This window comes from Idiotropiscis lumnitzeri, chromosome 4, assembly GCF_059441095.1.
Source record: "Idiotropiscis lumnitzeri isolate Australia: NSW breed Sydney's pygmy pipehorse chromosome 4, RoL_Ilum_1.0, whole genome shotgun sequence".
Taxonomy (NCBI): domain Eukaryota; kingdom Metazoa; phylum Chordata; class Actinopteri; order Syngnathiformes; family Syngnathidae; genus Idiotropiscis; species Idiotropiscis lumnitzeri.
This window is the reverse complement of record NC_142394.1, coordinates 29,990,110-30,014,971: the sequence shown is the minus strand read 5'-3', so window position 1 is coordinate 30,014,971 and position 24,862 is coordinate 29,990,110. Positions and strand designations below refer to the sequence as shown.

The 24,862-nt window shown below is 47.4% G+C and overlaps 1 protein-coding gene across 7 annotated transcripts in view; it reads right to left on the bottom strand.

The window, feature by feature from the left end:
• nrxn2b (neurexin 2b) overlaps positions 1 to 24,862 on the bottom strand; it is a 295,473-nt gene that overhangs the window by 4,606 nt on the left and 266,005 nt on the right. For 6 of the 7 annotated variants that reach the window (XM_088295195.1, XM_088295200.1, XM_088295197.1 and 3 more), the window contains 4 exons: positions 20,109 to 20,280; positions 12,302 to 12,391; positions 4,059 to 4,381; positions 2,367 to 2,445 (listed from right to left, as the gene is read on the bottom strand). In XM_088295195.1, coding sequence (XP_088151321.1) covers positions 2,367 to 2,445; positions 4,059 to 4,381; positions 12,302 to 12,391; positions 20,109 to 20,280 — 664 coding nt within the window. The remainder of the gene's footprint in view (positions 1 to 2,366; positions 2,446 to 4,058; positions 4,382 to 12,301; positions 12,392 to 20,108; positions 20,281 to 24,862) is intronic. The other variant, XM_088295199.1, reaches the window with a different exon arrangement.

Genomic DNA, 24,862 nt, shown 5'->3' with positions numbered 1-24,862 from the left:
CCAGGGAACCCGTCGGCGGACTTTCAATCCAAAATGGCAAAAACGTGAAGAAGAAGAATGCGTGATTGTCTCCGTCTAACGCGAGCACATCAGCGATGAAACAGGAGCGACTGTGGGTGATACCGCCAGATGGATTGGGCTTGACTCCCGTGATTGGACCGCCGCACGTTCGGCCCGCATGATGAAACATCTTCTTTATCGCCGCGCACGCAGGTCGATGAGTCACCCGTGCTTCTATTTATTCGGAAAGGAGCGCGGGGCAGATGGGCGCCGATGCGGCCGTGTCGTCCTCCTGACAAACATCGTTAGCCCGCCCGTCACGCGGAGGCCGCTGGCGGCCCTTTCAAATATTTACAGCCAAGAGGTTGTCGGGAGTGCGAGGCGCTCGGGTAATTTGGCCGTGATTGGGCCGGAGATGGAAAAATCCACAGCGGGCTTCATATCAGCTCCGCACTGGCGCTCGTCACGAGATGTTTACAAATGCGGGCTCGTGAGGAGGGATGAACGTGTGTCACTTTATCGAGGAGCTCCACCGAGATCTTCTCTCGCCATCGTGCGAAGGCTGAAAAGGAGCTCGGAGGAAAGCCAGATGAGGTCGTTTCGAGACCGTTGAGAGTAAAACGGGCCTTTCTTGCTCCATTTGTGCGAGTGCATCGCCTGCATTTCCTAACACTTCGTCTTTAATTTCAAGCGCCCCCCCCCCGCGACCCCCGTCTCATTAACATTACTGGAGGACCCCAGCCAAAGTTTAATTGGCTGATGTAATTAGTGCTGGCCAACAAAGTCAAAGTTTAATTAACCTGCCGGGGACGGCGGCAATTTCAGTCTTGCGTCCGAGTCGGAATTCTATCCTGAGCTGTGCCACGTCGACTTAATGAGGCTTAGTGGTTCCCACCGCAACGCTTTCCCTGCTTCTCTTCCTCCGCTGAATCGGCTGCTTCGACTTATTAGCGTCCACTGAGCTTCTTTTTTTTCTGCCGGTAGAATAACTTGCTCAGTTTCTGGAGCTCCTGCGGCAAAAATGTTGAGCTAAATTATTCACGACGGATATTCGATCGGATATTTGTATTTAGTTATTTTTTTTTTGCAGACCGATACCAGTTCGTGTGTTCTGCCCCCTGAAACATGTCCGGTAAATAACCAGCTAAAAAAAAATCTGTCTTTGAAAGCTTTTTAAGATCTTAGAAAATAGAAAACTTGCATGTCTTATAGTTCAATGAAAACCAATGGAAAATAATTTTCTATTAGTTGTGAGTTGTAGTAGACTGACATTTCTTCAAAGTCTGTTGTAGTGCGGGGGACTCGAGGTGAAAAAGCAAACAGGCATCTTACTGCCGATTGGCTGCCACCCACTGCACAAGGAACCAATCGGATGGTGCCGTAGGCGGGCCAATCAGCTTCTGCAGGCGGTGTCACCAGCACAGCAGAGAGAGAAAAAGAAATGCGCTGCAGCGAGCCGAAATAAGCTTTTAATTTATTTGCCTTTTAATTAAAAAAAAATCCCGATGCCGATAATCGGCAAAATGTCAAATACTAGCCCGATAATCATCCCGGCCGATAATCGGTCCAACACGACTGCCATCTGTCGTCGCCCATTCCTATTACACGCAGAAAAATTCCAATGACGAAATACTCCGTAAAAACTTATTTATAATAATTTCCGTCTCAGCAGAGCCGATCTGGCTCCTTTGGCTTTTCCTTTGCTGGCGTCGCTTTTGGTGTCTGGAGGGCGCGATAGGGAGCACGTTTGGTATTCCGCCATTAAAACTTCCAAACACCCACAAAAGGGATCATGAAAGAGAGAGACAGGTGTCTTTCAGCGTAAAGGAGCAGCCTGTCTGCCAATCACGGCGCGCATGCACCTGTGTGGGCATATCAGAGAGTTAGTTGAGCTTCTCCACGGGAGATTAAGCTCGGGCGGAGCATCCACCTCCGAAAAAAATCATTCCTGCTTTCGATAAGGAGAGAATCGAGTCTCTATTTCCGTCTCAGCCACCTACGGAGCAACGGCAGGAGAACGCTACGCTTTAAGCTTCCCGGATCGCTTTCCCTTTTTTACACATATCAAGGGCAAGATGGAGAAATCACGTTGAGGTGGGAAGAGATGCATGGCGACGATGCACAGACCGAGCTTCGTTATTTCTTTATTTGGAATGGAGCGGCTTGGATTTCGGCATTCCTTTTGTCGATAGTTTAGAGGGCGACTAAAATAAGCGATGGGTGATCGGACGTGATGATGGTCCACATCTGGCCAATCCAAGCTGCGTCGCGAGGGCGTCGCCGTCGGTCGCGTACAAGAATTCCCCACGCCGCGCAACCTCACTTGGTAGAACGAGCATCAGAACCCCCCCGCCGAGTCGACTCACCGTTTCCGGGCTCGCACTCCTCCAAATCTTCGTCATCGCTCGGACACTCGGCGGAAGCGACCAAAATTTCATCCGCATTCTGCAACAAAGCAAACACAAAGAAAGAAAAATGGTCGCCCGTTCAAACGTTTCTATTGCATCAAAATGGCTCCTGGGATGCCATTTAAAAAAAAACAAAAAACACAAAGCCCATCATAAATCATTGTGCAGTACTTTTACCCAAACAATAAATATCTTTGACTCTGCTCTTTTTCATTTTCAAGCGTGCAATATCTGCTGGCGGCATAACAAAAAAGATTCAAAGGCCTCACCCAGTGCCCTTAAAACACCGTGAATTGGAATTGTGTTTCCTGCTGCATGCGCCAAAAGTCGACAATTTTGCCTCCGAAAGCTCTCGTGACCGTCATTTAGACCGCCATCTTCGTTCTACAAGCTTCTGACAGCATAAATGGCACATTTTCATTCAAAATGTCAACGCGTATTCTTCACCTGTCAGCAAAGCGACCAGGTTGGAAAAGCAGCTCGGAAAAATTGAAATTTGGGTTGGGCCCACGCTTGCTTTGGCGGGCCCAGCTGCATCAGCGGAAAAAAAAATATGGCGTCATATGAATTTGAACATGCGGCAAAAAGACGAACAACTATTTGAACCTACGCGGCCTCCAGCGCTGCAACGGAAGACACTTTCTGTTTTCGCAGCCTACCTGAAATTCATTCGCAACGGTCGTTTACATGACGAGGCATGACACGGCACAAGCAAGCACGCAACAGCTTTTGAGAGCCACAATTTTGTTTTGTTTTGTTTCATTTCAAACGCTTGACTTGACAGGATGTCACGACAATGTTGCCACAACTTGTCCGAGTGTTGCCGAGCCAACCGGGAGGCTTGTCATCGCCTTGAGTCGTTAATTGTGGAATGCGTCTTGTTGTCTGTTAAAACCTTTTTAGCAACGTAGCGGCTTGTTGAAAACTGCAAGAAACACCAAAAGAACTCAAGAAATAACCCGGAAAACAGCCGGTCCACATGCTGGCTCTCAATATCGTATTTTAAAAATCTAAATTTTTGCAATTGACATGATTTCCTATTGGAAATATTGTTTTGGATCGTCGGCAGATGGCTAAAGTGAAGCCCTTTCTTTCCTAGCATCATTTAGGAACAGTAATCCATGCCTTCCTTACATCTAGGGTACTGTAATACACTTTATTTCGGAGTCAGCCAGTCCTCCCTCAAGCGTCTCCAGTTGCGCCAAAATACTGCTGCTCGCCTTTGAATGAGAGATCGGAAGAGGGAGCACATCACCCCAATCTTGGCCTTTCTTCACTGTCTCCTAGTGAACTTTAGAGTTTACTTCAAGATACTTCTGTTCGTCTTCTCCTTCACCCCTACGCACCTGCCCGCTGCCTCAGGTCGGCGGACCAAGTGCTACTGATGGTACGGAGGACTAAACGGAGCGCCAGGGGTGGGGAGATGGCGCCTTTTTGTTGCCAGTCCTTCATTAAATGTTAGGCAAGCCCCGCCCACTTTTAAAACCCGTTTGAAGACGCTTTCGACTCAACTTGAGACTGTCGCTGTTTTGCCCGTATTGATTGTTTATGTCTTTTAATTTGTGTATTAATGAAATCGGCTCATTTCTATGACAAATTGTTACCTCTCCAGCTGTTCGCACTGCAAATTCCTTGACATGATGAACCCACCTGCGTGACACTGTCCCTGATGGTGGGCGAGCGCTGTTTGCGGGTGGTGGTGGTGGCCATGGTGGTGGTGGTCTCCATGATGGTGGTGGACATGTCAGCCAGCGGCGTGGTGGAAGTGGTGTCGGTGGCGAGCACCGAGGGCACGTCGCCCACCAAACGCAGGCTTCCCTGCGTCTGCACGTTGGGGTCGCCCTCGGCGGCCAGTTTGAGCACTTGCAGGCCGTTGTAGTACAGGCCCGAGATCTGGCCCTGGAAGTGGCGGCCTTTCTCGCCGCCGCCGATTTTGATAAACGCTTGGCTGTTAAAGATGGTCAGCTGGCGACCTGAAAGGATGCGAGGAGAACGTCGGGAGTGAAAGTGGAGCGGATGGACATGAAGGAGAGAGAGTGTCGAGAAAAGAGGGCAAATAAGTCACAAACACACAGAGTGGCAAATACGCTCACCAGCAACGACGTGACAACTCTTCCACCAGGCAGCCACGTTTTTTGCGCTCATCAAATTAACTTGATGAACTCATTCACTGCCAGCCAAGGTAAAATGAAGGCACCTTTTTGGCGTCTATACCCGTCAATGAGTTCATTGGTACCAGGTACCAGAGGACTTTAGCTGAACTGGACTGCCTGGTGGAAAGAGGGCAGCAGAGGGTGAAGCCTTCCTGGTCACAATTTAGGTGGCTGGACAGCAAAAAAACTAATAAATAAATTTAAAAAAAAACAAACTTGGGCGGGCCGTTGCATGTCGACCTTGACGCGTGAAAGTATGCACGGGAATGGATCTCGTCAGACCACAGATGGAAAATATTCAAATGTTATTGCCCTCCAATGCATCGGCGCTGCACAATGACAAAGCATCTCTGCCGCAGGAAAAAAAATTGCCAGGCCTGTTGAAGGTAATGTTTAATTCAGCAGGGGTTGCTCATTACTCTTAATCGGGATGGATGGATGGATGGATGAAAAGGGAAGGAGCCTGATTGCTTAGCCGGGGACAAGCACCAACGTGATATCAGGAAGATGTGAGGCCAAATGAAGGATTCTACCTAGTATACCGCTAATACCGAACCCATGGGAGAGAGAAGAGGGATCATCAAGGAGAGTTAAAAAAAAAAACACAGCGTTGACGAGGTAATTATAGACGACGAGCAATCGAGCTTTCTCGTGAAATCAATCCATGTAAGGGAAGCGCCAAACGCTTCCAATCCCGATGGGAGGCCGTAATATTTATAGATGATGCAGACTGTGAAATGAGAGAAGCTTCGGGCCTGGTGGGAGCGAGTCACACCGTCATTTTACACCCTGTGCAGTCGGCGCGCATTAGCGTTTAATAAAGACTAATTAATCGTCTAAACACAGTTGCGATATTGCTTTTGCCCGCCCGCACCGCAACACCGCAGACGAGACTGCGCCATGCGCGCAGTGGGCACGCCGCTCTGGTATCGACACTCTCCGGCGACGTGCGGGGAAAAAAAAAATAGAAGACACATGCGCTCGATGACCATGTACAATCTCGATTCTTTGCAAAGGCATGTTTTTTTTTATTTGATTCTAGTTATACGAATTCGCTTTTTGTAAATAAAAAAAACCAAACAAAAACGTCACGAGAGAGGTCCTATTAGTGAAGAGCACATCCTGCAGCGTCTTCCATTTCATGCAATCAGCCTCCTCGTGGTCCGCCAACACTCAAGTGGAAGGCGCCCGCAGGTCGGCATCGGCTCCATTCGCTTGAAGTTGCTCACAGCAAATCGGTCGCGAGCGTTTCTGTCGGTGCAGTTCAATTGAAAACAATGGCGTTCGCGCGGCGGCGTGCGCGGCGACGCGAATGATGCGTTTGGATGTGGGGAGAAGCGGCGGAAATTCCTCCATTCGGGGCGGTTACATTTTTTTTAACTTCTGTCACGTGTCACGTCCAACAGCCAATCAGCTCGGGACGTACGACGTCACACTCGGCGTCATGTACACTTGGCGGGTCGTTTGAAAAAGAAAACGATCGTCTGTGGACATCCAGAGCTTTACGACACGAATAAAACGAAACCTTACCAAGATGGCAATATTGTTTAGCAATTGAACAATGTCGCCCACTTGTATGCGATGCCAACACTTTTTCTTCTCTGTTTTGTCGTTGTCACAACGCGAAGCCCCGCCCCTCTTAAAGCGGATTTGATGTGAAAGCAACATTACCTGTGAGCCAGGGTTAATGATTAGAATTCAGTTCGACCTGAGATGAGTAAAACATTTAAATATCAGTGCACATAAAGCAGTTCCCTTTTTTTTCTTTTTTTTTTAATAGAACCCCAGTCTCCGTGTGGGTGACCTACTTCCGCCCACGCCAGCGATCTCACTTGATGATTCTCGAATCGACTAGCTGACATCACTTTTAGTTTTGATTTGAGGCTGTGATGAAGCGATCCTTTTGCGGGTCAACGAGAGCATTGCGAGCCAATTTGGGTGTCGCGCCGGCGCATTACAAGCCTGACGCAAAACTTTCAGTGATGACTTTGCGTGTGTGCGTCTTTCCACCTTTACCTTTGTGGGCGCATGTGTCTCGATTGTAGCAATCGGATATGTTTCGGGCTACTCCTCCCTCCCAAATCTTTGCCAGGCGAGGGCAGCCGGCCAAGACTCTCATTAGCGCAAGCGTCCAGTGCGGTGCACGAAGCTTGAATCAACTGCAGCGACGGTCCGCCTGGTGTAATGAGCCACTTAAGGCTCTTTGGAATGGTCGCTTTGTTAAAAAAAACAAAAAAAAAAACGTATGCCTTTGCAAAGGTAATTGTCATTTTTGGATGACACAGTTGAGATATTAATTTTGCAATATGTTTAGGACTGCAGGTGTAGTTTACAGCGATGCAGAGTTAGAGCTATTATTTTGACGGCGCTGCACGGTGGAGTCCAGCTCACCAAAGAACTTAACGAGGACAGAGTTCCTGTCAAATCAAAATGTAAGGATTTATATGTGAATACAGTAAGTATTCTCTAGTACGGAATTATATTTGCAATCTTTCCGCATGAAAGAATTTCTTTATGTGGGAAACGACCACGGTAAATGTCCAGCATGAACGTGCAAGTATGCTAACAAAATTCAGCTTTTTCTTTTTTTAATTTGATTTAGTTTTTCTCTTCCGCTCACTGACTCTCTAACTTGCCTTCCCCTCCCTCACCACACAAGACAGCATCGCTCAGTTGACGTCGTGCAACTTTTAAAGCCAGCCGCTCGGAAGTCCTCCATGCCCATAGATGGCGCTATTGAGCTAGCTTTTTCAATAATTAGCAGTCCGGTTAGCGGGAAGTGTTTAGCATGACAACAGTTAAAGCATTCCAGGACAAATTAATTTACGGCGCTGTACATCGTCCAGCAAGCCTCTGAGGAGCTAAACTGCCGGAATCGTACTGAGCCACAATCGATTCCTTGTTTTGTTTTTTTATTTTGTATCTGGCTCCACTTAATCGGATGCATTTCACTCTCTCAGTCATTACCGTTCTTCGTTTGGATGCCACGATCCACAGACGACAAAACTCATGCCAAAGAAGACACTTACATGTCGTCGTTTTGGATCCGATCATGGCGGAGCGGTCAAAGTTTTTCCATTGTATGGAGCGGGAACTGCTTGAGTTTGCTGCAGACTTCGCTATGGCTTCGGAATTTAAGATCGATCGTTAATGTAGTATAGTCGTAGAAAATTTAATGCATGCGTTTTTTACCGGGTGAGGGAATTTCCGTTTGACAGAGGATCATAGGTGGGAATACTTACTGTATATTAGGCTAGACTGGGCGATATTTGTCATCTGCTTTTTTTTTTTTTTTAACTTTCAAGGAGGATAAATTAAAAGCTGGTTTATTTTGCCTCGCTGCAGCACACTTCTCTCTCTCTCTCTGCTGTGCTGGTGGCCCTGCGTGCAGAAGCAGATTGGCCCGCCCACAGCACCATCTGATTAATTCCTTATGCAGTGAGAAGCAGCCAATCAGCAGTAAGCTGCCTGTTTGCTTTTTCACCTCGAGTCACACGCACTTCACCTGACTTTGCCAAAATTTAAACTTTAAAGAGACATTTGTTTTCATTAAACTATAAGACATGCAGCTGAGCCTGGGAGCTCTGAGAAAAAGCATATCGGTCTATCACTAGTGCATATCCAACACACACACAAAAAAAAAACCTGCCGTAAGTGAAGCCAAAGAAATGATGCAAAGTCCCGCTTTGCCTTTTTATGCGTCCATCCCGAATGCAGCTCTCGAAGCGTGTCGGAATAATGACGTGCTTAACCTTGGGGAAGTGGCAGGATTGCGTCGTGTTAAAGCAGGCCAGAGGCGCATATTGTAAAGGCTTTTTACATTTACGACACTGGCTGGCCACAATATTCGAAACGCGGGGCACACAACACACGAGCCGCATCAGATGATAATATTCAGACTCGGGTAGGAGCAGGAATTCGTGCGCCAGGGCAGAGATAGCTTTTATCCGAGGATGCCGAAGGTACGCTTGATACTTTTAGCCCTCCGTGATCTGGCACGAGGGATTATTTGCGGGAGAGCAGGAGATTGAAGCGATGGGAGGGGGGTGGGTTGCCTCTAAATGCACCGGCCGGAAAAGGACTTCTTCTGGAGGGTGTACTGCACCTCACTTCTTCTTTCCTGACCATATAACAGCAAGGATTTTTTTTTTTTCCCTCTTCAAAGTTGGCCTCATACTTAATGGCTTTGTGTTTACTCGTAACGTCGCAGCCTCAAGGCTTCCATATAAACAAACGTCAACTTCCTCCTCAGATGAAAAAGTCCGTCCTAGAGTACAACGAAGGCGGGGTGGAGTTCTGACAAAAGCCATTACGAAGTGTTCCCAAGTTATTCCCCGAGCGCGACACTCTCTTTGGTAATTAAGAGTGTTTTTTTTTTTTTTTGGACTTCACAGAAGTGGGGCGGATTTCGTGGTCGAGCACCGTGGATAAATTGTGTCTGACAACGGAGACAAGCGACTAAACACAGCATGAAGTTTAAGACTGAGACGCCGGCCGGGGAAGCGGCGCCCGGTCCCCGAGGTGGCTGCGGATGTGACGACCAATCGCATCAAGTCCCGCGGCAGAGGAGCCATGGAATCCCATGTCGCGCTATTTGCTCCGCAACGAACGTCGATTCTGTCGGGGGGCGTCACACACAGACAAGACGTTTGACACAAAAACAACGTCGAATGTAAAGGAAAACGATTCTGTTGCAAAACTAGTGTTCTTTGGCTCTCAACAAACATTTGGAAAGAAGAAGCGAGACCTCCCTTGATGCTGCCTCCTCCCAACCTTTGGTACGTTTATTTTTCCAGCCCGTTTACATGTGGGGACGCATATAACCTGCACTTGAAGTCTCCTCTCGGCCAGATACCGACACACTCCCAGTTGCTATCCGGTAAGTGTTCCCACCTACAGACCTCTGTCAAACGGAAAATTCCCTCACCCGGAAAAAAAATTCATTCTATTTTCTCCAACTATATTACATTAACGTTCAATCTTAAATTTTGATATGGGGAAACCCGGAAGTGCGTGTGACTCGAGGTGAAAAAGCAAACAGGCAGCTTCCTGCTGATTGGCTGCTACAAGGAACTAATCAGTGCTGTGGGCGGGCCAATCTGCTTCTGCAGGCAGAGAGAGAGAGAGAAAGAAGTGTGCTGCAACGAGCCAAAATAAACCAAAATTTAATTTATCGGCCTTGAGAGTTAAAAAAAAAAAGTCAGATGACGAATCTCGGCCCCGATAATCGGTCTAGCCTAATATACGGTAAGTATTCCCACCTATGTACCTCTGGCAAAAGGAAATTCCCTCACCTGGAAAATGAATGCATGGAATTTTCTACGACTATATCACATTAACAATTGATTCCTCACAACGGCAATTCCGATATCGGGAACCCGGACGCCATAGCGAAGCCCGCAGTAGCGCAAACTCAAGTACTTCCCGCTCCATACAGCGTAAAAACTTTGACCGCTCCACCATGATCTGATCCAAAACGGTGACATGGAAAAATGACTTCTTTGGCATGAGTTTTGTCGTCTGTGGTTCACGGCATCCAAACCCCCCCCCCAAAAAATCAAGGAATCGATTGTGGCTCAGTACGATTAACTGTTGTCGTGCTAAAAACTTCCCGCTAACCGGCCCGCTAATTAGAGAGAAGGCAAACTCAATAACGCCATCTATGGGCATGGCGTCCCGTCAGCTCGCTGAGCAATGCCGTCTTGTGTGGTGAGGGAAGGGAGGTCCAGGTACAGAGTGCGTGAGTGGAAGAAAAAGCTCAAAATAAAATAAAGCTGTATTTTGTTAACATACTTGCACGTTCATACAGGACATTTACCGACAATGCAAATATGATTCCGTACTCGAGAATACTTACTGTATCTTCGTCTGACCTCTCTGCAAAGTTATTTTGTCTGCTTTTGCTTTATTTTAGGTATTCACTGCATCAGAAGGCATCACCCCCCCCCCCCCTCCATGATGTCATGGCATCATCTCAAAGCACTTCCACGTCTTCCCGATGCTGCCGACCACACTTGCTTTCATTTGGCTTTCACATCCACGCAATTCCTAAAAGAATGCCAATTACTTGCTCTGATTGTAATTTCCCACCCAAGGGAAACGATGCCATGAGCGGAGTCGCTATTGTCTGAGAGGATCTGAGGAGGAAACGTGGAGGGCAGATGAGGATGACTGATCCATCACGGCGCCGGCGAGAGGACTGAAAGTTTCCGAGGGAACTTGAGGGACTCTGATTTGTTCCCTTCATTACTTCGCCGCAATGGCTGCCGCTTTGGATTTAGTCAGCGGGCAGCGAATAGGAAGGAGACGCTCGTTGCGATCTGGATCAGGCTCGACAGCGATGAGATTGCGGAGATTCGGGGACTCGGGCCGAGTGGGATTATGAGATCGTTTTTTACTTTTGGAATGTGCGCCTCATGGTTTCGGGGCGCCTGGGTCAAAAGGTCGAGGCGCTGATATCATGACAACAAAGCCGGGTGGTACGAAAGCCTGGAGCATTTTTTTGTTTATGATCCAAGCTTTTTTACCACGTCCACAAAGTTTTGGCATCATTCACAAGAATCCAAACAGTGATACACCAAACATGCTCCATTTTCTCAGTGGTGAAAACAATAAATGTTAAAGGGACGGCAGTTGAAAAACAAATGGTTTCGATTTAACCCTCTGAGTCGTTTCGCGAGAGGACGACAACGGGAGGCGCAACGCCACTTGAACGTGTTCATCTGGAGTGAGAACTTTGTTCGCTTTTTCCGTCCAGCCGTCGCCGGGGCCCGTCCAATGAAGTTTAGAAGAATTTATAACGGGGTTAAAACTGAGGGCAAAGAGGTGTCGCAATCGCCGCGCCCTCAGTGGTTAGTGCGTTAGGTGGTTAGATTCTGCTCCAGCCTTTTAGAACCCTTTGAGTTCGGACGTGTCGCCCCGCCCACCCCCGCCACCGAATTCAATCAAGTTGCCAAATAAGCCAACACGCGCCATGCTAAAGGGGGGGCGGGCGATGATTCATTTATCCCTCACGCAATCCCCAACGCTCTCCCGTGAAGATGAAAGGGAATAATGCAAGCCCCGTTTGGTGGCACCAACAAATCATTCGGGAAGTGGGCGAGTCATCTCTTATTGATCCGCCGTTCGGCTCCACTTTCATCTCCCGAGCCGCTTCTGATTGAGATTTGTGTCGGAAGCCACGGGGGCGACAAAGACCCGCTTTTGTTGCCGTGAAATAAACATGCCGGGGCCTTCTTGTTCCCGTTTGCGTGACGCAACCCAACGCGTCGAAGGCGAACGTAGGATTTGCGCGGCGGAACGTTCGGCACTCAAAGGGTTAAACGAGCATCACTTTGGACAGTCCCTTTAACTTTTAGTGACTTTCTCGTGTCATTTTTTTTTTGGACCTCTATGAAATATTACTCGTCACATTCATCCAACAAAAGACACAGGGATGACACAAAGAGGCTCTTTTTTTTTTTTTTTTTTTTAAAGGGGGGGGGGGGGGGGTTATGTCAGGTTATTTGGGGGTTAGTTCTCTGAAGAGATGCAGTCCAAGTTTAAGGATGCGCTACTCAGTGTGACTTTAAATCCCGATTGCATCACTTTGGAAGACTTCAAAATTGATTGGTTGGATCTGAGTATAGGAGAGGCGTGTCGGGAGGAGAGGGGGCGGAGCTCCAAGTCACATGGTTCTGCATCTCTTCCAGAGCGACGGTTAGCGGTAGATCATTAGTGGAGTTAAAGTGATTTTATTACCTTTGTCGAGTAGCCACTCGTCAACTACCCGACCGAGGCGGTATGGGATTCTTTGTCTAGCAATAGCCAGGCGCTCATTATCAAAGTTCCCTTTAAGAAATTTGGAGAAAAATTAGGAGAGGTTACAAAAAAATAAGAATAAGACAGAAAGAAAATCTGGAAGTTGAAAAGTTAGAGGTTAGACGGGCAACATGGCAAACGTTTAGCAGAAAAGTTACGTGCGTTAAAAGGTTTTCGGGTTAGGACAGGAAAGAGCTTGAGGATGTTTTGGGGCTGCTTTGTTAAATGGCTTAAGAACATTCTAGTTAGCATGTATTTATATGCTTTTAACTCACGAAGACGTAAGACACTTTTATAACAGATTTAGACAGATTGCATTTAGAGAAGTGCCCACTCACAGCATTAAACCTGTCGCACTTCAAAGCATTTGCAGTCACGTAAACACAGCCGAGCAATCATTAGGATAGCCCGAGAATTTGGTCAGTGAATAAAAGCGCAAATGAAACAGTTCACCTTCAGTAATAAAACATCTTTCGTGGTTGTTTCAAGGAAGACATTTTGCGAGTTCAACACCTTGCGGACGCCTCCGCCCGTTCTCGGAATTAACCGAGCGCTTCTCGGAATTAACCGAGCGCTTCTCGGAGGCGCTCGGCAATTAGCGGCTCTCAAACAACTTTGTCTCCCGCAGCGCAAACGTGGTCTCGTCCCTCGACGCGCTTCAATCAACCTCGCCGGGCGCGGCGGTCCTCTCCGTCGTACCCGCTGAGCGGGTCGGAGGTCTCATTAAAAGTTGTTGGAAATCATGAACAATCGTGTGAATGCTGACGAGCAGAAGTTTTTTTTGCACCCCGTTTTCTCCTTCCTAATTTCAAAACCGTTTCAACGAACTAAAATTTCACCCAAAAATTCACAAAACATTTCTTCACCTCTTCAACAGTCACACACAAATTCCACAGAAATCACGTCAGCTCGTTAATTAGGCTAAACCACTGCTTCTCAATTATTTACTGTTACGACCCCCAGTAAGAAGAAAACAACCTGTGCCGCCATTTATTTTATTTATTTTTTTTTTTTTACATCAAAACATCCTTCCCTCCTCCATTTCCTCTCATGAGTTGTTCAGCAAAACTGACGATTTTGGTTTATCACAACCACAATAAGCATCTTATTCCTCTGCTGAAAACTTGCCGCAGTGATCCAAAACACGCTGCGGCACCATCCTGCACTACCCCCCGCCACTCTCCAGGGGGCTCTCTACCCCCGCCAGCGCCATCCGACAGCAAGCCTGCGTGACGGCGCGCTCGCAAAGTGCCACGTTGAGAAAAAGAAGAAAAGGAGAGACGACAAAGATCGGGTGGATTGATGTTGGAAAGAAATACGGTGGAGGTGCAACGCTTGGCAGGATTTGAAGCCCCAAAAAATTGTTGCAGGGTGTTGCTGCGTCCTGAGGAGCTTTAACGGCTGCTTCCAGTTCCCTTTTAGGCAGTAAACTAATTGGGCAAGAATTAATTGCGCCTCCTGTTGGTTTGTACCAAATAGTGATTAAAAAAAAGAAGTCAGACCTCAGTCATGTTGAAGAGTCGCAACAAGGCGGCAATTTCTTCAAAGTATCGTCAATCCCGAAAACATTTACCAGTGCAGATTTCTTTCTTTCTCCTGGCTTCATGTGTCGGAATCCTCCTTTTTCAGCTGAAGCGCACGTCTTAAAAATCCCTTTGCGTTGTCGTGGTAATTGATCCAAGTCTGCAGATAGCTGCGTATCATCCGCGGAACCACGACAGCCAACATTGGCGTTCTGAAGCTTTTGACCCAAAGGCAACATATGCAGAACAAAACAAAAGGGCTGCAAGGACTGACCCTTGAGGGACGCCACACATGGCCAAGTAAAGTAAAGTAAGACCTAAAACATTTGAGGGCTTCTTCATTTAATTCCACTCAAGATTCCAACCTGTTCAACAGTCCGTCAAGATCAATTGCACCAAATGCCGGACCGAAATCCAGTAAGACGCACCGACACCTGCCCTGCGTCACTCTGCAATTTTTAGACATCATTTAGCCTGCTTGCTCTCATCTCTTTCGCAGATGACGGTGTTTTGTTTTCAGGACGAGTCATGAATCATCACAAAAGCCAAGGTTAGAAATCGGTGCATGTGTTTGTGGCGCTCGTGAGGTCTCGCTGACACCAGACTGACTGTCATCTCCGTTTTAGGAGCGTGACCAGAAACTCAGCCCTCCCCTCCCTCTAAATCTCCCTGATGCTGGCCGCCCAGAGCAATGGCAGGATTTACCGCCGTGATGGGAGCCATGCTGGGCCGATATCCCAGCTGCGGATCCTGAGAGGGGCAAGGGCATGCTGATTGACTGACACCTCTGGGAAGCACAAAGCAAGGTGGAGGACAGCGACGAGACTTTTCCACCGGGCAGAAATGACTTTTCTGAGATCGGAAAAATGCATTTACTCTTGCCGTAGCAACAGGGGGCGCTCTGAGCCTTAATTATGCGGCAAATGCAATGGTCCCCTGAGATCCTTCCCCCCGCAATGAAATCTCAAGAAGCATTTTGGTTGAATAAAGCATGGGGAAAGGAAGACATTAAAGCAAACTTCCTCCTCACTCTCACTTTTCATATCCTTTCAATGATTTCAGCTTGTAAATAAAAAAAACATCCCGGTGCACATCCAGGGGTGTGCTCAGAGTCTTCAAGGAGCCGGCTGTATATCATGTGGCTCTGCAGGCGGCCAGGTGTCCTTGCGCAGGACACCCACATCGGAAATCCATCAAGCGGGGCGGAGATTACATTGTAGACGATTGGCCGGCGGCCATCCGGCTCGCTCGCTCGCTCGCTGTCACAGCGGCTTCTCTTCTTGTCAGGCAGGCCTCATTGCCTTCTTGATTTTTGGTAACTTGAGATGGATTGCTTTCGTCCCCCCGCTACAGGAAAAGAGCTGAGGCTCGGGCGCTTCATGTCTCCGCATGAAGAAGTCAAATCATACAAACAAAATGATTGCGCGGCGCAGGAAATTTGGCTTTCAGGGCTGAAAATGGATGAAAAGGTTCCAGGCGAGGCACAGCTTTGTACGGTGTAAACACTCCGCCCACTCCGCCTTCGACGCACACGTCTCCTTAACGACGTGCTCATCTTTCATCTGCACCGTTACTCTCACGCCGGCGGCAGGTCTGAGGTTTTTTTTTTTTTTTCTTTCTTTTCTTCAACGGGATCCGCAGCACCTTTCATCTCGCCCTCCTCTGGAGGCACCCCTGTAACTCGTCTAATTTGACCTAAAGCTATCGTTTCCCACTCCGTCGCACTCCCTTCCCCGCCCTCAATGCCACCTACCAAGCTCCGTCTCCATCATCCATGGGCCACAGGCCAGTAATTGGAGAAATCTTTCAAGTGTGTACGAGCCCATCAGAACAAGTTGCAGAGCTCCGGAAAACGGAATAAATAACATTCACAATTTGGACCCTTTGCCAAAATTGTTTTTTTTTTTTGCCCCACACATGGTCATTGAATACCATTGACGGCTAAATACGTCAAAGATCCATTTTTTTTTTCTTACTCGGCTGGTAGTGAATGAATTAATCAACTGGTCAGATTTGGGATTAGTCCCATGAAGATTTTGGACGAGCGCATGCTTCTTTCCCAAGCTTGTGGTAAAAAAACGTTGTTCCCGGTGACCCATGAAGAAATGCTTGTTTGAGTTTTGGGTCCATATTGCGTCCCTGCAGCCATTATTAAGAAAAAAAAAAAAAACTCCTGAGTGCTTTTATGTACTTTTTCTAGACAGGAAATATAACCTCCGGGTTGCCTGCACCTCAACTTAGAAGGCCAATGGATAGCTGGAGCGGAAAAAACAAAATGCAGAGAACACAAAAGTGCACAAAACAAAACAATTAGCCGACAATTTGCAACAAGTTCTCCACGGATTTGAAAACGGATATTTCAGCGTGACGTTGCACAAGTGAAGATTGTGTAGCCTTGCTTGTGGAGGGGGGGCGGGAGTGTGGGGGGGGGTCGACACCAAGCGTCTGCCTCTGCCACTTTGGCTTCGCGGGAGGTTAAAAAAGAAAAAGAGCCACCAGTGACACCTGACACACTGGATTAACTGGCCGGCTGCTCCTGTGACACTTTTTGTCTGCCTTTTTTTTTTTTTGTCCACACGCACGCACACACACGCACCCCCACACGCACACACACACACTTTGCCACAGATAAATGTTGACACACATCATGTCGTGAGGGCCATCAGCAGTCGCTACGCCCTTAAAAGCGCTTGACGTGTCGGCTGTCAGCCTCCTTTCTGTCGCTCCAAATCTTCGCCTCAGAGCAATCTTCAAAATATTTGGGATTAAAGTGCAGGTTACGGTGAGTGGCAGGGAAAAAAAAAAGACCTTGTCAGCGTCTTGTGAAGGATAACAGAGGTACCCTTTTTCCCCCTCTGGGAGCTTGTACAACTCTTCGAATGTGGTCTATGAAAGGAAAAGAATCCCAAAAGTGACTTCCTGGGAGCGCAACGAATTAAGCGGGCTCGGGATCGTCGCAACTTCCCACTGAGGGAACCGTCGGCAGGTCGCAGGAGTCCAGAGGGAAGGCAAATTCACTCCAACTTTGGTTTCAGATGGATGGAAACCGTCGTTCCTCATGGCGGCATCGCACACTCCATCTGGCAACATGGACATTTTGATTCGGGTGTTCCACGAGGACCCAAAATGACGGATGAAGACGGAAGAAATCAAATAGTGGCGCTGGCGTTCCCAAAAGTGTCGGCGTTGAGAGTTTTGTTCCACTTAGAGAATCAAATGATGCGATGTGGGTCACAGGAACTTGTTTCATTCCATCCGCGTCGCCACGCATTCATTTCCTGTTCCGACGAGCCTTCATCCGCCGCTCGTCTTCCTCCGCCCCCTTTGGCGCCTCGAGCCCCCCCGGTGTGAGGTGTTTGCTCTTTGAATGCTGCTTGTCAAGCAGCCGCCTGAAAATAGATTTCCTATTTGTTTGCAGTCATCTTCCAGAAACTTCTGGCGGGCTCGGGCCGGCCGCCGGATGCGTGCGCAAGTCTCATCTTGCCAACCGACAAGCGACTATCCATCCATCCATTATCTGTACCGCTTGTCCTCACGCGGGTCGCGGGGGGTACTGGAGCCTATCCCAGCTGGCTTCGGGCGTACTGAAATGGTTAACCAGGGACAACTTAGAGCAGGGGTGTCCAACTCATTTTAGCACAGGAGCCACGTGGAGGAAAATTTATGACCAAGTGGGCCGGACCAGTAAAAATCATGCTCTATAAAATAAAACAATTGGTGTCAATATTTTGATTTATGAAGTACGATGTTTTTTTTTTTTTTTTGACCAAATAAAACCAGGTTGTTTTGGAAACTGTTTATTCAGTTGGGCCGTACTTATTTTTATACTTTACCAAATCTGCTTGTGGGCCGGATTAGACCCATTTGCGGGCCAGATCCGGCCCGCGGGCGCATGTTTGACACCCCTGATTTACATGTTTATGGAATATGGGAGGAAACCGGAGTACGCAGGCAAGAGGAGGGGATGAAAACTCCACAAAGGAAGGCCGGAGCCAGAATCGAACCCAAGACCTCTGCGCCGTGAATCCATCGCGCCAACCAGTCGGCCATCGTGCCGCCACAAGCAACTAAAAGCTCCATTTTTGATCAGCAGATGAACCCAGAGAAGAGAGGGTGACACCAACACCAAAAGGACGATGAAAGTCTGAGCTGGTGCACTCGCTCACGAATGCTAACGGGCGTTTTATGCATTCCAGGCTCCTATTTGGGTGTGTGTGAGTGGGGTGGGCGGGGCCAAGGACCACAATTCCATTCCTAAAAGCAACCGAAAAGAGTGAGCTGTCTCCGTCTTCTGCGGCTTGTCGCAGCGCTGATGGATGAAGGAGGCGACGCACTTTTGTCAACGTCAAAAGAAAGGCTAAAAATACAGAATTGTTGGCGTGATGGACAATGTCACATCACAGCCACGCAATAACAACCTTAAATGTCGATGACAAAAAGGAGGGGTCATATTTAGGGCTGAACGATTTATCGTTTTCGGGTCCGAAATTGCCATCTCAGACGATGCAATTTCGAGATTGTCAAAGCTGCGGTTGCAAAAGGGCACTCGTGCCCCAACGCCCACGAAGCAGCTCACACCAACCGGCGCCATTCTGATTCAAAAAAGAAAAACGTGTTGTATAATGCTAGCTGCCAAGCTAGCTTGCGCCGCAGCAGCACAGACTTTATTTGTACGAAATGCAAGTTCGTGAGCAGCAGCAGCAACGAGGCGGGTCATCTCCTCCGTGTTGACAAACAAACGACCTCACGAACGAGCAGCGTTTTAACTGAGGAGGCAAACGAGGAATCGCTAAGCGTGCTAATCGCTAAAGTGAAATCGGGAAAGAGCCAAAATAAGTGCTTAGCTGTAACAGTCAACTTTTATAAAGAAGTCTGGCTAGAACCACGTTAGGGCGGAGAGCCAGCAGCTGGGAACAGAAATGTTGGATTTTAATCAATAGGTATCAAGACGTAAACTAAGACGACGGCTACGTTAGCAATTTAGCAGGCGCTCTCCGACCGGAACACGGAAACTGCTGACGCCATCACGACAAAGAGGTTCGATCTTGAACGTATATTAAATATTTAGAATCTCATCAATAATTTTTGCACCACATAGTGCTGAGATTTGAGATCTACACAATAATAATTGATATATATATATTTTTTAACAATTTAGCTTTGCTCAGAGAAAGTGATTTTATTGACATATAATCTGACATTTATCAGAATCAGACTCAGAATGCGCTTTATTGTCATTGTACAAGGAGATTGGAGAGCTCACCTCGTCAGTGCAATATAAGAAATAATTTAATCAAATATATAGATTAAATTGATTAAAGATGAAATAATTTAATAAAAATAAATGTACATTGTGTGCGTAGATGTACAAAAAAAGATGTAGATTCGTACGAAAACATTTTGGCGCTTAAAAAAATAATTTAATGAAATGAATTTATTTAAAAATACAAAATTATACTTGACGGCAGGTAGCTTTTTAAGAGTAAAATGGCATTTTCTCTTATGTTTGTAAATTGTACACTGTGAAGAAAATGTCTGTCTGAAAAATTACAATACAATTTTTTTCCTAAAATCATTCAGCCCTAGTTATAACCCAATCCAGTGAAAGTAGAATCTGATGCGCGTTGCTTGATAATAATGCCGTTTCCACACAGTTGACCATTGTGCCGAGCAACATTCCCCTCCTCCTTTTGGATTCGACTCATTGGATTCTTGACAGCCAAGCTAGCGCGATACCGCCCACTTTACTGGTTTAAAAAAACAAAACGTCTTCCTCTAAACAACCATGTAAGCGCAGCTTAACACAATGGTGAGAGAAATGCGGCGTGCACCCAAAATAGCCTCGCAAGTGAGGCCTAAATAGAATCGCGCTGCTCGTAGTGACTCATTTTTTTTTTTCTTTAAACTTATGATGTGGATATGAACATCTCACGTGGGGCAACTAGACTCATTCACTACAGCCTAGGTCAAATTCATGTCATATTTGACGGATATACCCGTCAATGGCAGTGAATGAGTTTAATTGGAAGAAGCATCATCGATTGATTACTCTTGGTCTGTTAAGAAATTTAATAAAACGCGTGAAACTCATTTGTAAGTCCAAGTGGGTCTCAATAACAGACTGAAGCGCCAGCATTTCTCTCCCCATTGCGTTTCTGAGAAAATAAACACTTTCCATTCATGTGTAGAACATTTGGAAGGAGCATGAAGGCCAATGTCCTTACCTGAGGGGAAGCGCTCAATGACGGGCTGGTTGTCCACCTGTAGCGTGGCGTTCCCACCGCTGCGCGTGAAGCGCACCACGTGGTACTTGCCGTCGCTCACCATCACCGCGCTCTCCTCGATGGCGATGTCGTCCGTTCCCACGTTGAAGATCACGCCGATCCTTCCCCTCTCCTGCGGACGGAAGAAATGTGGCCAAGGTGTAAGAATGAAGAACAATGGTTAGCCGATACCGGTGATTCCAAACGCGATGGGGAATGACCACGAAATTTCACGGAGATTCTCCAAAAATGACCAACGTGTGAGTCATTCTTAAATTCCAGCGTGTATTTCAGCTTTACTTCCAACAAACAGACAAACATTTCAGGCCACTTTGATAGTCTATGCGAGACTGCCTTCATACAGCAGGAAAATCGGATCTAGAAACTTTCAAGTCGGTGAAGTGATCAAATCGGCAGAGCTGGGCACTTGACCCTTTTTTGCCAGTCAGTCCCTCGCCCGCCGGCTGCGATCCGGGTAGCCTTCCGGCCTCGACCCTCCGGCCTTATTCCTAAAAATTGCCAGCCCCCGAACACGTTCACCCGGGCCGGACTGTTCCGGGTTTGTCGCATCCGCACGACCTCAGTGGACTTGTGAGGACACCAAATATTCATCCGGCGGCTGAGCCACGCCCTCCCCTCGCCATTTATTAGCACTTCCAGCTGCCCACGGTTTTGAGTCTCTCCCCGCTGACCGCCTGCTCTCCACCTCCCCCGGGCCACAAACAATCCCATCTCCTCACCGTTTCCTGTCAGGAGTCGGAGCAAAGGTCAAAGCCATTTACCGAGCGGCAGAAGCGGAACGGCATCTCAGATGCGCGGGCGTAAAGATTATGAGCAACATTAGCGCTCTTTAGCACGAACGAGGTGGAGCTCATTTGCAGACGGGGTCGTCGTCCGGAAGCAATCCAACATCACTGATTCCATGGAGCATGTACTTGTGTCCGTTCGCTATGCTGACATTCCAAGGTGAATCATGTGACTGTTCCCGAGCGCAGCTTTGCCATCTTTCACAGCATTGCAGCTATTTGCAAGGAAACTGAAACCAGCATGATGTCACCAGAGCCATATCGAGCACGTTAATGGCGTAAATAAAGTCAATTAATGGACAGGAACATCACAGTCGGAATTACAGGCATCCTAATCCCCATTTGCCGCGAAAAAGTGTTTACCACGTATTATTCAGCCAAGGACAAAGTATTCCAAAGATGCAGTGGCAGTTTTCCATTATATGGATCCGCTTAAGAGGTGAGCTGATGCTGGGAACCACGCCAGCACCTCCACTGAAGCCCTCCGTGGAATCTATGACAGAGCGCTCAAGAGCTTGCCAGCCACTTTCCCGTTCAAATAAGAGGCGGCGAGCTGGGAAAAGACAACAACACTACTCGTCAGCGCCCTCAGACTCGGACGCAGGAAATCCCAGAGGAACGTTGCGTCTGCCGGCTCAATGGTCATTGATCTTTTCGTTCTCGTGGCGGAACAGTCAAAATATTTCAGAAGAACTAAGATTTTCTAGGCCTTATGGCATGACTCCTTCTTGTGACGGGTGTCACGTTTGACCTTAGATCGCAAAAAAGTTTTCCTCGGCCAACTCTTAACTCATTCATTGCCATTGACGGATATAAAAGTCAAAAAGTACATTCATCATTCATTTTACTTGGGATGGCAGTAAATGAGTTACCGTATTTTCCGGACTATAAGGCACACTTGCAAATAAGCCGCAGCAACTCTTTTGGGGGGAGGGGAAACAACCCCCCCCCAAAAACAATATACAAGCCGCACCAGGCTATAAGCCTCAGTTTTCTATGTAGAAATTTTTTTTTGTTGTTTACTGCATGTACAGAACGATTTTGTCCTGTGAATGCACATAAAGGTACATAAACAGATTGTTAAAACAGTGCCTGTTGCCACGGCAACAACTTTGCGCATTAAAACAGAACAGACCCAAGAGAAAAAAAATTTATCGACATTTATTTAGCGTATTTTCTGAACTATAGAGCGCCCCCTAGTGGTGAAAGAAAAATCCACAGAAAAGCCGCACCGTTGTATTCGCCGCATGGTCAAAAAAAGTAGCGGCCTATCGTCCGGAAAATATGGTAATTTGTGAGCTCGTTTGCGCCTGCCTTTCGTTTAACGATGCCAAATCGGTCATCGCAATTGATGCTGACCTGTTCCGCGAACCAATTTGCGTTGGCTTTTCAAACACGACAGGTGTTATGTAAATAAAGTCTTGATTGATTGTAGTGACTTAAATGCCAAACGCAACTGTACAGGTGACCCCCAAGCAGAAAGCTTTTGAGACGACGCTGAGATAGTAAAGCTCACATTAAGCAGTCGACATTGAATCAATTCTTCAAGCGTACGCTTCCAGATTTAAAACCCACCAAGACGACTCCTCGCCATTTAGCGGCGCTTGACGGACTCAAATGATCTCACGCCACGATGAGGGCCGAACCTCTCAAATGGCAAAGTGCTCCTCGCTCGCCACTTAATCGATAGACTTGTGTTATGAACTCCCCGGTTGTGGTCCGGCTCCCCGTGCACGCTGAAACTCAATAGCGATCCCGGGATCTGAATGGGAATACAATCAGCAGGGCGGAGCGGCGAGGATTCAAAATGGAATCGCAGCTAATGATACCATTTATCTGCAAGAATGAAAAAAATAAATAAATAAAAACATCTCCATTTAGCCCCGCCCCCTCTCCCGCTCTACGCAGCTTAGAATGATCACAACACCTTTGGCAGGAGAATTAATTCAATCCGGGCTATTAAAAGTGTAAATATCCGTCAATGTCACTCTGCCGTCAGCTTTGCGGCAGATGAGCATTTGTGTTCTGCCACATTAGCGTTCATCCCGGCGCGGGAGGACAAGTGGTGTGCGTTTTGGGGCGTGTGGGTGTCAGTACATTACGACAGCGGCAAGCTCGAGCCACTTTGAGACGGGGGGGCTGCAACGACGTGAGCGTTGACGACTTCCGAGGACTCGCTCAAATGGGTCGGGGGTGTCCGCTAATGCCTACAGAGAAATGTTGAATGAACCGGAAAAGCAGTCCCGTCACTCGGCTTTTTTTTTTTTTTTCCAACGAAATCTTCCTCGTATCTTTTCCATCAAAAATGTGCAAATGTGACCTTGCAAAAATCACAGATAAGGATGGAATAAGAATGAGTCGGCGATGCGCTTTTGTGAGCGTCCTCGGAGAGTTCTCGCCGGTTGTGCAACGCAGAAAGACGAAGGCGGCGGATGGGGAAGCGAAGTGGTCCGGATAGAAACATGTTCAGATTAAAAGAATCTTCAGAAAGCTTGACGATTCTTCAGGCGCCTTCTGGCTGTGGGGAGATTTCTTCGAGACGCGTAAAAAGGAGGTTGCAAGGGCAAAAGAATAAATACAAATGTTCCGACTTGGATTGATTCCTGGTTTTGTTTTCGCAAGGACGTGATTTTTTTCTCCGCTCATTAAAGATGACCGAGTGTCAAAACAAGTCAATTAGGGAAATAAAAAAATAAAAAGTATACATGTATTCTGAACTATAGAGCGCCCCTAGTGGTGAAAGAAAAACCCACAGAAAAGCCGCACCGTTGTATTAGGTGCATGGTTCAAAATTGAGGAAGAAAATTAGCGGCTTATCGTCCGTAAAATAATCAGGTTTCGGATTTAATGCTTTTCTGAGTCAGCGATTGATATTTTTGTCAGAGATGCCAACTGCACGGATTGAAAGTGACGTCTCTCTGCATCTCCTCTTCGAGGGTAATTCCGCCCCCCCCGTGCGTCTTATCATCCTGCCAGGTGAGGACGCGCCCCACCGTGCCTCGCGGCGTGCAACAGCTGCGGCATCGGCTGCCGGCGCAACAGTATGGCGCTCATCTTTCATTCTGGATCGGCGGTGTTACGCAAGAAACCAAAGCGACGGCCGGGCGGCCTCCTTGTCGGTTCGATCAGCTCATGTCTCGTGATGGAAAAATGTCATTTTGCAAGTCATCAGACGAGCGGATGCTTGATTTCTTACTCTCCGGCCGACGCGTTTGTATTTGTTTTGCGATCCGTGCCGACATCTCCGCATCTTAACTCATTCACTGCCATTGACGAGTATAGACGCCAAAATGTACATTTTTTTTTTTTAAACCTGGACTGAATGAGTTCATAGCATGTTCCAACTTTTTATTTAACATGCTGAAATTTGAAGTCGCGGCAACTCCATTGACTGGCCAAAACATTAGGTACACCTGCGACTCCAACACAAGTCGTTAAATCTGTTGATACCGTATTGCTCTCGGGCAGACGCAGGTGCAGGTGCGCCTCCTGCTATGAACCGTGAAAAGAACGTGTGAAAACAATGACGAGGAGTCACACGCCAGAGAGATTAGACACACGCACGTGCGCATGTGCGCCCCCTGGAGTCCTCTCTTTATCTTGTTCATAATCCCATGTAATTAATTTGTAGTTCAAAACTCAACAGCCTCAGCGAGCATTCCCAAATTCCACTTTCATTGGCGATGACTGCAAAGAGTCATTGCCATCTTCCGGTTGTGTACAATCTCACCCGAAATAATGATCACTTTCTGTGTGTGTGTGCGCATCACAGGTGCCTCCTGGGAGTCAACACAAGATGAAGAACAGGCTTTGATTGCGTAAACAGTGACGCTATTTTGTTTTCGGGAGCGCGGCACATGTGGAGATAAAGCCTGCCTCCTTGTCACGTTTCATCTCCAGTTTGCGCGG